Below are 12,745 nucleotides of genomic sequence, written 5' to 3'. Positions count from 1 at the left end.
TCCCAGTGCTGTCAATCATTATCCAGCCAGCATATTGTTCAGAGGGTGGAGCTGTCAGGCAGGAGGAATAAAAGGTAAGAAAAGGAAAGCTCCTACTTCTTGCTGATGTCAAGGGTAAGTGAGATTATGGCAAACCTTTAAACAGAGTCCCCTTTCTCTGCCCCACCCCCTGCTCCTATATAACCCAGGCTGCATTTAGCAATACCTGCTTTTACCCGGCCGGTGCTGGGGTGCGTGCGCCTGCTCCTCGTCCCTGCCGATGGATGCTCTCGCCGGCAGCCCCTTCGGATGGTTCTGCGCGGGCGTCACCGTGCTTTTTGGGGTGACCCTGCTCTGCGTGGCCAAGAGGAGCCCGGTGGAGAAAGCAAACGTGCTGGTCTGGAGGCTCCTGCCCGTCTTACTGGGGCTGCTGTGCGTGGCCACGCTGGGGGCTGCCGGGGGGCTAGCGGTTTTTTGTGGCACGTGCCTCGTCTCCTCCGCGTACCTGGGCAGCAGGGTGCTGCTGCCCGTGGGCGACAAAGCCGTGCTCGTCACAGGTAAGGTGCCGCAGACGCGCTCCGGGAAGCACAAAAAACCCCCACCCGGCTTTTCTTACAAGTGGGCTGGAAAACTTTGTGTCCTCGGGTGAGGTATGTATGAAATGCGTGCTTGTAAGGTTTCCTTTTTTTTTTTGCTCGTTTTATTTGCTTTGCCGGAGATGTTTTTTCCAGGTAAATAAGTGTTCTGAAATTAAGTAGAAAAGCATCTTAATAGATGCTGTTATTTTTTAGTGTCTCATTTAATCTTTACAAGTAGCTTTTTAGACATACTTGTGAAATTAACTGATGCAAAAAGCATAAGAATACTTACGATGGTCTAATATTTTAGGAGAGACATTAATTTCTGGAAGCCGTCAGAACACTACCTTCATACATTACTTTTGTTTACTTGAATTTATCGCACTGGTTACGGACGTACGGTTATCTTTTGGTGTGCGTGTTTACACAGTGCACGCTGTGTATATCATGCATATGTTTCAAGACACTGGTTTGGTGCCATCTCTTTGAAACGATGTATGAAATCATTTGGGAGTGAGAAATTTCCTTCACTAGCAGTGAAAGTTCGGAGCTAAGGAATTCAGTCTCTATTAACACTCTGACCTACTCAATACCCACTTTTAGTTTGCAGGGATGGTATTTTTGTAGTTCTATGGCTTTTCTCCTGTTTCTTCTAAAACTTTAAATGTTGTTTATTTGTGTTAATCAAACCTTTAAACTGGAGTGCCTGCCAACTGCTTCTTGCACTGTTAACTTGCTCTTTTTTGTTTCATCTTCTATTTTTTCCCTCTGGAAAGCTACATTAAGTTGCTTTGGTTTATATAGCTATTTCTTGCAGAATTTCATTTTGTTTTATAGAGACACCTGGAAATAATTTAGATTTGCCTAGCAAGCATTAATATGGGGGTTAAATACAAATGTTAAGAGAGGACAAGATGAGCAGCAAGTTCTCCCCTCGGGGTTTATCTGCCAGCTGGCTTTCTCCCTGCAGGTGTATCAGATGGAGATAGATATGAGGCAGGGGGGAATAGGGAGCACTCCTTTCCCACCCCTGCAGACAGGGGTTGCGCTTTCACTTGGGCATGTTGTTGCTTTTTATAAGACTGCAGTTCTTCAGGAAAAAGCACTCTCTTAGAGCTTACCTGCCCTAGAGAATTTGAATTAGAGCAATACAGGGGAGTGAAGAACGTTTAGGCATATTTCAGCGAGCAAATGTGCTTTCTTTGTACCTGTGTTGCAACTGTCCTGAAGAAATGCAAGTTTGGACACCTCTGACAGGTGATGCATCAGAGGAGGCTCTTCTTGGTCTTTATGTGAGTCCAGACTGGTATGCAATCAATCAAACCCTCCATCAACTGAAACAAAAGTTTTACTTAACGCATTTCTTGGTTAAATTGCTCTGATTGTAGTTTTTTCCCCCCATACCAACTGTAGGATGTGTGTCTGTGGGCATGTGCAAGGTGCCTTTAAATCAATTTTGGTGTCATTTTCTCCTATTTAGACAAGACCTGAGGCAGGCACTTCATGGGAAATGGTGATTTTTTAAAAAAATTTTTTTTAATCTTCTTTTTTTTAACACTCCCCCCCCTTTTAGCCCCACAAGGTTGAGGATTGCTGCTGTGCTCTGGGCAGCTGCCACATATCACTTGTGAGACAGCTGCCCTTGGCCAGAGGATGGAGTAATCTGTGCTTCCCTCCCTGGGTTTTGTCAAATATTGATCTGGTCCCCTTTGGATGTCCCTTATATGGGTGCTGCTGTGCATTATTTATTTAAGCTGGCACTTCACCGGAGTACCATGACAGGGGAAAACTGTGCCCAGTTGTCAAAATGCTTTTTCACATGAATAACTGTGGGCATATGAGCAGTCTTAAAGTCACTGGTGAAACATTTCTTATTGAACGTCTTGCTGGGAGTGAGTATCCTCAGTGTCCTTAAACAGAAGCTCGCGGACATGCCAACACTTTAGTTTGGTAGACCCAGTAGCCAGCTTCCCTACAAATTCAATTACCGTGAAGATCCGAAGTAGCAGAAATTGTAAAATTCTGTTATTCTGTGTGCAGCTGCATGAATTTCTCCAGTTAACTTGGTCTTTTCGTTCTTGATGTGTGACTTGGCGTTTCTGATGCTCAGTGTGAGTTGATGATAAATTCTCAGTAACAATTCAGTTACAGTCCGTAGTGACTGCATTTCTTATAATATATCTTCTTATCATTCACAAATTGCTTTTTTTTTTGACATAGAAGCAAAGGGCGGGGGGCAGAATTCTTCCCTATGGAGACCTAATTACTGTTTGAATTTTGAGTTGAAGGGTAGAGTTTCTCTGGACTTCAGTACCAGGTCTGAAACTCAAATCAGACTTGTTTTGATAAAAGCTCGGGACAAACCCAGTGGCAGGCACAGATAAACACTGCTTTTTATTTCCTTCTGAGGGTTGCTACACCCATCCCTAGTTGTTGAGCACTCTGCCCCTTCCCAGGTTAAAGCTGCGTTGTAAAACTTAGTGTGTAGCTCTGTGGCTGTGTACTTGCTGGGAAGAATGAAAGGGGAAGGATTTGATCCAAAAACAGGGTTTTTCACTAAAAGAAAAAGAAGGAAAGACACCCCACCCCAAACCCCAGGAATCTGTCATGTCTTTGGGATATATGCAGGCCTTTTCATGTCTCTTTAGGGAATTCCAAGAATGCAGGGTTGTTCTCCTCTTCTCTTTCAGGCCAGGGCTGTGAGAAATGCAGCGTGATATATGTGGTGCTCTGGTGCATCTTCAACAAACTGCAGACTTTAAAAATGCCAAAAAGCTTGCTTTTTTTTTTAAGATTAAGTAGTGCATGAGTAATTCTTTTCAACATCTTGCACTGATTGATCCAGGCATTTAGTATGTGTTTCTTTCAGGTCACCTGGAATTAATTTTTTTCACCTTTCATGACTAAAGCCCTGGTTAAAAGACAGAACCCAGAAATGAAGATCTAGCATGATTAAGATGAGTCTCTTTGACAGTCAAGTTCTATTGACTATGGATTTTGAGTGCAGGAGCAGGCCTGTGAATAACTATGTTAATATCTGCCTTGGTGTGCCAAAATCCCAGATTAACCCTTATGACTTTCTGGTAGGGTTAAGTAAGGAGTATTGCAGCTCATTCATGGATGAGGAGACAGCAAAAAAACTGGCAGGAGTTCCAGTCCTTTGTCCCACATTCAGGTTTCCAGCCATGCAGGTGGGTTTGGAAGCTGAGCATTTATGTAATAAATTGCTGTTGCAGGAGATAACCGAGCCCTGGGGTAGCTCCATGGATCTCGGTGCTCATCAGCATCCAGGAGCGTTCTTTGCCGCAATAAGCTGGAGGGTGCGGTGCAATATTGTGGGAAGTGCTGATGTATCTCTGCGTTCCAGTGTAAAAACTGCATTAATTTCTTAAACTCCTCATTTTCCTCCTGATATTGTCCTTTGCAAAACTCCTGCAGCACAGTCCCTATAAGCTCCTTCCCTGTCTCTAGCAGAGCCCTGTGTTGCTTCGTTGGGAGTCATGGTGGGCAGATGGGTGAGATGTTTCTTCCCTTGCTAAGAAGTTTCTCTGTAGATGGGAAGAATGGAAACTGGAATTAAAAAAGACACCAGGAGAGAAAACACTTAAAAGTGTCTTAAGATAGCGGCAGCTAAATACTGTGTCAAAGGGAGACACTTGAGATTCAATCAAATTATTTGTTAAATATTCATCATTGTTACCTGGTGGGAAGAACTGCACAGTTGTGATCGCAGCAATCGTTGTTGTGTGTTTGCTCTAATAGTGCTTCCTGCATTTGGTAGTTCATTGCTTTATGGGAAGTAAGTCTGGAAGAGGATACAGTGGATAAAAGAAATTCTGATGCAAGTTTGCATGAATTAAATAGCTGGTACTATCTGACTTAGCCTAAAAATGCCTGAAGCTTTCTTAGGGTTTGAAAGCATTGAACTCCTTTGCTGGTAAACAGTTGCTTAGCTTTGGCTTGGTTGCAGCCTGTGACAGAAAAGTGTTTATCAGAAGGATCTGGATGGTAGGTGCTTGAATAAAATAATGCTACTTCTTTGAATTAAGAAACAGAACCCAACAATTTGATTTCCAATACCATATAATTGCTTTGTCCATCTGAGATTTCAAATTAAAATATTTGTGGTTTTTCTCTTTTTCTTTTTTTTCCTAGCTACTTTTGTTATCAGGTTTCAGTCTGAATATCTGTATGAACCCAATCTAGGGTTTTATTTCCTCTGTATGCACGAAGTAAGTCTTAGAATCTGTCAGTGGTAGAGCATGAGGTGATGCCATCAGCTCTGAGCCAAGAGGACGTGGACTATCAATCTTTGTGGAACATGCAAAGGTCCAGCTCCTCGAACCTTCAGATCTGAACCTTTCTGCCTACTGTCATATATATTTCAGTGACTTTATTTCATCATCTTTTTGGTTAGATTTGCATGTATATCCAATGCATGCCTCTCTATTTTTTTTTTATGATGTTTTACAACAGACCCACTTTTCAGTTGTCTTTTTGATGCTTTCAGGAAGCGACACTGGGATTGGACATGCACTGGCTAAATACCTGGACAGCTTAGGTTTTGTTGTGTTTGCTGGGGTTTTGAATAAGGATGGACCTGGAGCTGAGGAACTGAGAAAAACCTGTTCTCGGAGACTCTCTCTCCTGCAGCTGGATATAACCAATGCCACCCAAGTGAAGGAAGCCTATCTAAAAGTCTCAGAGAAGGTGCAAAATACAGGTACAGCTTTTTTCCGTTCTAATGGGAGTACTAATGTAGCTGCTTACAAGGTGCATGTCTTAACTGTTGGCTGCATCGTGGCTTCTGTGTGTAGGTTATTTCCACACCACAATCTGTGGGCGGTCAGGGCATTTATATTGATGACTCCTGCTTTCTGGGACATACGAAAAATGGTGAAGGCTGTTCACGGAGTGGGTACTGCGTATCTGTCGCTGCAGATCACCTCCGCTTTGATCTGGAGGCACCATCCAGCTCATCAGTTTAATCTTTATGGAGTTGATTTCCCGCTGTATAGCAGCCCTGTGCTTTCTCCTCTTCCCAGGACTCTGGGGAGTTGTGAACAACGCGGGCATCCTGGGCTTCCCTGCCGACGGCGAGCTGCTGCCCGTGAGCACGTACAGGCAGTGCATGGAGGTGAATTTCTTTGGGGCTGTAGAGGTGTCCAAGACCTTCTTACCATTACTTCGGAAATCCCAGGGGAGGCTGGTTAACATGTCCAGCATGGCAGGTGAGCCGAACTAAAGCACCAAATACGTTTCTGGTGCAACAGAAAAAACGCCTAACTTCCTTGGCAAAAATTCCGAGGAAGGCGTCAGTTGGTCTTGCTTGTCAATACACCTAGGGAATCAATATTTAGGTAATAAGTGCAGGTTTTTCTTTTGTTTGGGAAACTATTTCCAGAAAACAGCCCTTAAAGAAGAAGAGTTTAATATGGCTAAAAATACGTTGTTATGTAAAAGACAGTAAAATTCAGATCTTGTGTTATAGATGCTGGGAGTGATAGCTTTGTGAGCTTCCAGAAAGATGGGTGGTAAATCACAGATGTTTTTATAACATGTTCCAGCAGAAGTCTGTGACCACCTCAGTTTGTGTGTCATTGAACCACACTGTGGAGATGCCCCAAAGCTGTCTGCCTTTCGCAGAGACAGGCTCTCTTCCATCTGGGCTGGTTACACCTCAAGTTTCAACCTTTTTGTAGTACTGTGGGTTAAAATTGGAGCATAAATATCTTTTTGGGTAAGTTCATGACACTTGCCATTTTTTAACAGTCTGTAATAAATGTTAGATATTTCACTTGGGCAGCTCTACCTCTCCACCCTTGTAGGGCTCAAGTGCTGTAGTTAGGGTGAGAAAGCACAATGATAAAACACCTGCTGAAGAGTAACATTTAATTCTTCAAGAGCAGAAGCCAGTTTTATTTTTTGCTGCATCCTACGGATCTTTCCTGAGTGCACAGTCCTAGAGCGTGGTCTGTTAATAACCTGGGACCTGAAGAGAGTGTGAGTTTATATTTTTTTAAAAATATTTTAGACATCTTAAAAATACTTTAGCCTAACTTATTAGCAAAGTGGTATTTTTTCAAGAATAAAATAACTTTTTAAAAAATTATTAACAGCATATAATATGCTTTCCAGTTTTGTCCCATAAATTGGATCCTGTGCTTACTATATATATGTCTTTATAACATGAGCTTCTATTCTAGGAGGACAGCTGAGATGCTAAGATGTAGGAACCGAAGTAATACAGTATCTGGTAGCCAACAGCTGAGGAGCAAGAATGCTCCTTTGAAAATGACACCTGCTAGAAGCAGGATGTCACGATGCCAGAAAGTGTTTTGGTTTAAGACCTCTTAAGGATTTACCATATCGTCCGCTTCCCAAATTTTCCTTTGCCCTGTCTTCTTGGACCCTTCTGTGCAGCTGGTGTCCACCCAAATCCCGCTGTATTGCTGGGGTGGCTTGTGAAGGTGTTACCTTGTGTTCACAGCTTATGTTGAGGATGTGGCTTCAGCCTAGCTTTGACACTGTTGTCTTCTGTTTTCTTTTTATAATCCCAGGTAGGTTTTGTATCTGCAAGCCTGTGTTTATGGCTTGTTGCGGACACTTAAAGAAATCAGGACTGAATTATCAGAAAGACCTTTCTGGTGCTGCTCTGCCCACCAGCCCTTGCAAGCACAGAGCCAGAGGATAGAGCTCTGTTTTCTCTGAGCACCCAAGTGAAGCTTGCGCTTTTGGTGTTTTGGGGCAGATGTCTTAATTCTTGGCAGGAATCCCCCAGCTGCCTTGCAGGGATAAATGGAGAGCTTCCCTGTGGTAATTTGCCCTTATGGGACTTGATAATGACCTTGCTTAAACTGTAGCTGTTTGCACAGATGTTCTTGCATGCGGACCAGTTTGAGTAAATAGCTTCCTCTTAATGCAGGGTCTGAGGGTCCTTTGGTAAAACATTAGCAGAAAAGTTAGCGAGGACTCATTGTGCTGAATCTATTCCTGCCTCTGTAGAGCTAATTTAACTGGACTCGAGGTTAGCCTGACCTCAGAGGAAAAATGTATGTGATTCAATTGGCTCAAATCAATTGAAACTCAAACTTATTCAGATGCATACAGAAGAATAATTAACATTTAACTGGCCTGACTTCTTCAAAGGAATGACTCGGTGTAAGAAGCGCCTGTGACTCCTTGGTCATTACAGTACAAAACCCAATAAATGGCACCAGTGGCTTACCTGAAAATTCCCCTGTAGCAAAGTATTTGCTTTTAAAAGATTCAAATACATGGAGATAAATATATAATATTAGAAATGGAGGCCATACCGGAGGATGTGCCCAACTGCCCATGCAGGCAGGAGAAGGAGTGATGTGCCCCAAGGAGAAGGGTTGCCCATTCTGTTCTCTCCTCCCCGCTGTGCCAACGCAGCCCGTGGTGGCTGTGATCACCCCTAAATCTGGCAGCGATACTCTGTGCGGTGATAACACCGACCTTGTGGAGAAAGTGGGGGGGCTGAAGAAGGGGAAGATGCTCACATCAAAGTGTCTTTGGATTTTTCTAAAGCTGAAGAAGTGACAGTCTGCCAATTTTTGGAACAGAGGAAAGCTCTGTATTTGGAAGATATTCTCTTCTGGAAGCTTTTGTTTTGTAAACATATGGATTTATTTTAAATTAATCTAAAATACTGACTGTTTTCTATCTTCTCCATCTGAACAACTGCTGCTGGGATTGGAGGAGATGGGATATAAGTATAGGCAGGGGATCTGCTTCGGTGATGGGTCTCAGGGAGTCCTGTCGCCTGGGGGCTGTGATTCCAGCTTTGGTTTCTCCACAGAGGTTTTCTCCGCTCTTGCCCTGTTGCCTCTGGTCTTGCTGAAACTAGCTGGAGAGAACTGGAAGATAAGTTGGCTTTATAAAGCTAGAACCGAGATTACTTACCCAGTTGTAACTGTGGTTTATAGTAGGAGCTTCAAATTCGTGTTACAGTGACAAGAACAGCGGCGTTAAACTGTTGCTTCACTATTTATATGAACTAAAACATTAGCTGTGTTTCTGAAACTAACAATCATAATTTTCAGCAGTTTTTACCTTTAAATGCAATACAGTTTATTTTTTCTGCCACACAAGGTGTCTTATCAAGTGTTACTGAGCATAACTGCTATAAGCAACTGCTAATTTACGACTTTCACTTTTTTTTAACCTCTAGAAAGAAATTATTCCCTCACTGACTTGTCTTTAACCTCAGTGAGAGCCGCATAATTTTGGTTGCGCTATAATCTTCCTTCTAAATCACGAAAATAAAGGCTGGAAAACGCCACTGCCGAGCTTTATCATGTTTATATTGCTCCTGCAGGAGGCATTCCACTACCGAGGTGTGCTGCATACGGTGCATCAAAAGCAGCTCTGTCCATGTTTTCTGGAGTAATGAGGCAGGAGCTTTCCAAATGGGGAATTAAAGTTGCTGCAATTCATCCGTCAGGCTTCCGAACAGGTTGGTATTTGACATTTCAGGTAGTTCTTTCTGCCTCGCCTCTTTCCCTCTAGTCCAGCATCCTCAAGCAGAGCCCTGAGTGATTCTCAGCAGTCGGACTTTTTTCCCCCATTCTTCACGTTGCTTATGGAAATGAAGATTCGCGTTTTGTGCGAGGGATGTTCCCTCTAGTTCTGCACGCCGCCTGCCTCTGCCTCGCGAGTGTAGCCATCCTCCTGGGCAGAGCTCTCCCTTTGCTTTGAGACAGGGCAGGGTTCAGGCGGTGGGTGCCTTGCCTTTGCTCTAGCTTGGTTGAAGTTAACAAACCCAGCGTCGCGGTGCCTTTGAGTGTTACAGCTTGCTTGTCCTGCGTGAGAGCTTCAGGACTCGCTGTCAGTCCTTTCTCAACATCAGAGCTCTCTTTATTGCTCAGTCTTCCATCAAAGTATCTGCAGCAATACCTGCCATCCCGCTTGCTTGCTGTCAATATTACTCCACGTAGTCTCTGATCTTTCCTCTCCGCTCCTTCCCTCCACTGCGCTCCTGCTGCTTTCTGCTCCAAATCTTCTTCTGCTGCTCTGAGCGCTTTCTGCAGAGCCCGTCTGGGTTTCAGACTCGTCTCCCTCTCCACGCACCCTCGCTGCACCCCGTGCCCACCCGGGAGCAGGGTGGGTGTCACGCAGGTCCCCCCTCCGTGGGCACGCCTGGCAGCTACCTGAGGACAACGTCAAATCCCACTGCTGCCTACTCAGCAAGTCCTGGTGACTTAATGGAGACGATTTTTATGCCGATGAAAAGCAAAATGGTCTTTTTTCATGAAACCCCGCTCCCTTGAATGCCTCCCCTCCTGGGGAAGGGCGCTGCGGGGCACTGGGCTCTGGCAGCGCCTGCGTGGTCAGCGGTACCTGCCTGAGGTTTTACCTTCAGGTCCCTGCTTAGCTGTGGTCAGACTGCTGGATGAAAACTTCATGCATGAAAACAAGTCCCGGTATTGGAGATTTAAATATTTATTTAAAGATTTTTCTTTATTTGCAGTGCTTAATTCATGAGAGTTAGGCAATAAATGCATTGGAAAAGCCACTGCTTTCATTTGTACATGATGCAGATGGGGTGGGGAAATAGATTTTATTTTATTTCTTTTTTTTTTTTTAAATCTGGCCTAATACAAGCCTTATCCGTCATGAAACTAGTTACTGAAATACCAATGTCACTTGTGAAAGATGAGCTTAGCACTTGGCCAGCCCAAGTGAATCCTGTTCATCCTAGTTTGCCTGTCTTTCCTCAGTCACTCACATCAGTTAGTAAATACTGATTAGAAACAGCCACAAAATGAATAAGGACAGAATAGCAAGGAGGCAGGGGGGGGAAGGAAAAAATGCTGATTTGGTTGTGAGAGCGCCTTTTTAGGTAGAGCTCGTAACCAAATGGTGCATGAACCCCACGCTTTTTGTGTAGTCTGTGCTTTGTGCTTTCCCTTCTCTTCCAGGTAAAAGCACTCGCAGCTAACCAGTGGTTTTGTCTGTTCTTCACTGGCCCAGTTTAGCACAACTGCGACTCAGGCTGGTGGTGGAGAACAACTCATTGACTATTACTTATAGATGAATTCTTTTCATTCAGCCCCCAAACCACTTGCCATCCTGTGATGTCGCTCCTGCAGGTATACAAGGCACATCCGACCTGTGGGATAAGCAAGAAAAGGAGCTGATGGAGAACCTCCCAGCAGACACAAGGCAAGACTACGGTGAGGACTACCTCCTGGGGCTGAAGGACTACCTCCTGCGCATGCCCGCGTACTGCGAGGCCGACCTCTCGCCCGTGCTGAGCGCTATCCTGCACGCTTTGCTGGCCAAGAGACCGCAGGGCTTGTACACCCCTGGCAAAGGGGCTTACATGTTCCTCTGCGTCTTCTGCTACCTTCCTCTCTGGTTCTATGACTTTTTCATTAGTAAGATGATGAATACTGAGTCTGTCCCAAGGGTGCTGAGAGCATCAGAAGCTGAAAGCAAGAATCTCTAAGGTATCCAGCAGCGTTTGTCTTACTTGATAACTGGGAAAAACTCTATTTTAAGACACTGCTATTTATTGTTCTGTCTTTATTAAATTGCATTTACGCTGCCTTGCAAACAGAGGTAAATCTTTGCGTTAAGAGTAATGTTTGGGAAAAGCAGTGGATAAACAAAAATAGAAAGCTATCCCCAGATGGGGCATTTTTTGAAGAATTTCAGTGTTTTCCTGATGTCTTTGTATCCTGCTTTCTGTGTAATGTATCTATCTCATGAAGTTATATAGTTCCTGTCTGCTTCAAAGGGCACTACCAACACACAGATAGATGTATAACCTGATTTTTAGAAAGAAACAAACCAAAAAAATCCTTGAGAGTCAACAACCTCCTTAAACATTATAAGGAGTTGCATATATTCCTATCATTGGAGAGATTTAGAAATGTCTAATGCAAGTCTTTCTCACTGCAGCTTCAGCCTAATATGTTTGGGGGTTTTTTGGTTCTGTTGCTGTTGGACCTGAGAAATGATTGACCTTTGTTTCCCCCTGAGTTTTGTGAAGTGTAGTTGTGATGTCTATGATGTGTCCTCTTTGCTAGACTAAGCAACATAAGTTAGTTGGGGGAACAAAGACAGATCAAGACCTTCATGAAGAAGAAAACAGTCTCCTTCCTACAATATTAGAAAAAGTAATAGTAAGTATATCAGCTGCTAATGTGATATGGCTGTCTTGTTCATTCTGTGTATTGCCTGTATATGCCTGTGCTTCTTTAATTATTAGTAAACTCTGATCTCGCTTCTGCTTTTTGTACAATTCCTTACTCGGTTCTGGGTTTATGAAGTACTCGCGTTTTTGCCCATTTCTCCTGACACCTTCCTGTGCCTCCCTCTGCTTTGGGGAGAGTTTGTGCTCACTCCTCTAAGATCAGTCAGTCTTCAAGCTGGCTTTACTGGAGTCCAGTGTCCACGTTCTGATAGATTTTGGTCGCTCCCCTTCCCTAAATTCATCCTAGGAAGATGAGATGCCCTCCCTGCTGCTGGTTGTCCCTGTGCCCTATACCATCAAACTCCCACCAATGCCGAGAGGTTGGGCAGGCTCACCTATATTTTTCCAATCCTACTCCCTTTTTGCATTGCCCGTCTCATCCTCGGGCTTGAAAGGCTGTGATATTTTGAAAGAAAGCCTCATCCTCCTGTGTTCCCTGGTTTGGCCATCTGTCCTGTGCCTTGCTTTGACAAGAGGCATTTCTTTTCCCATGATGAAAAATTAAAAGTCATTACATTCTGGGCCTTAAATGTAGATGTACTTTTTTTCCTTTCCTTTCTGCGCAACTGCTAGTCTTCTGTCATAATCCTACTCGCGCAATGTACTCTTACAGTCAGCTGAACAAAATCACAATTTAATTTGCATCTGTAGTATTTCTTCTATCTCCTGCAACTTTTTACATCAATGCAAGACTCCTGTAAATGCACAAAGGATGCTCGGCAGACTTGGCCCACCATTTTAGTTTGTGCAGCAGTGTGGAAATCCTCCTGTCCTGTACATTTTGTCATGATTACTGCTTTTGCTGCTGAGGCTTATCTCCTTGTGGGTTTATATCAGTCCCCTGATTACAGACTTTTGCTTTCCTTTGAGAAAGTCTGGCCAAAATTGTTTTTCACTCAGAAAATCTGGGATTATTTCAATCTCTCTGCCCATTTCTTCCTTAATCTATTTCCCCATTTTT

General features: G+C 43.8%; 1 protein-coding gene across 1 annotated transcript; it reads left to right on the top strand.

Moving 5' to 3' along the window:
* Window positions 1-259: 259 nt before the first annotated feature.
* HSD17B2 (hydroxysteroid (17-beta) dehydrogenase 2) lies at window positions 260-11,034 on the top strand. The gene is made up of 5 exons (XM_010579668.1): window positions 260-536; window positions 5,068-5,280; window positions 5,603-5,788; window positions 8,902-9,039; window positions 10,676-11,034. Exons 1-5 carry the CDS (start codon window positions 260-262, stop codon window positions 11,032-11,034), a joined length of 1,173 nt encoding a protein of 390 aa, XP_010577970.1.
* The last annotated feature ends 1,711 nt before the right edge of the window (window positions 11,035-12,745 follow it).

The sequence above is a fragment of the Haliaeetus leucocephalus genome, unplaced genomic scaffold (genome assembly GCF_000737465.1).
Source record: "Haliaeetus leucocephalus isolate CR32 unplaced genomic scaffold, Haliaeetus_leucocephalus-4.0 Scaffold668, whole genome shotgun sequence".
Taxonomy (NCBI): domain Eukaryota; kingdom Metazoa; phylum Chordata; class Aves; order Accipitriformes; family Accipitridae; genus Haliaeetus; species Haliaeetus leucocephalus.
The sequence above is the reverse complement of the archived record's forward strand: the minus strand, read 5'-3'. Positions and strand labels throughout refer to the sequence as shown.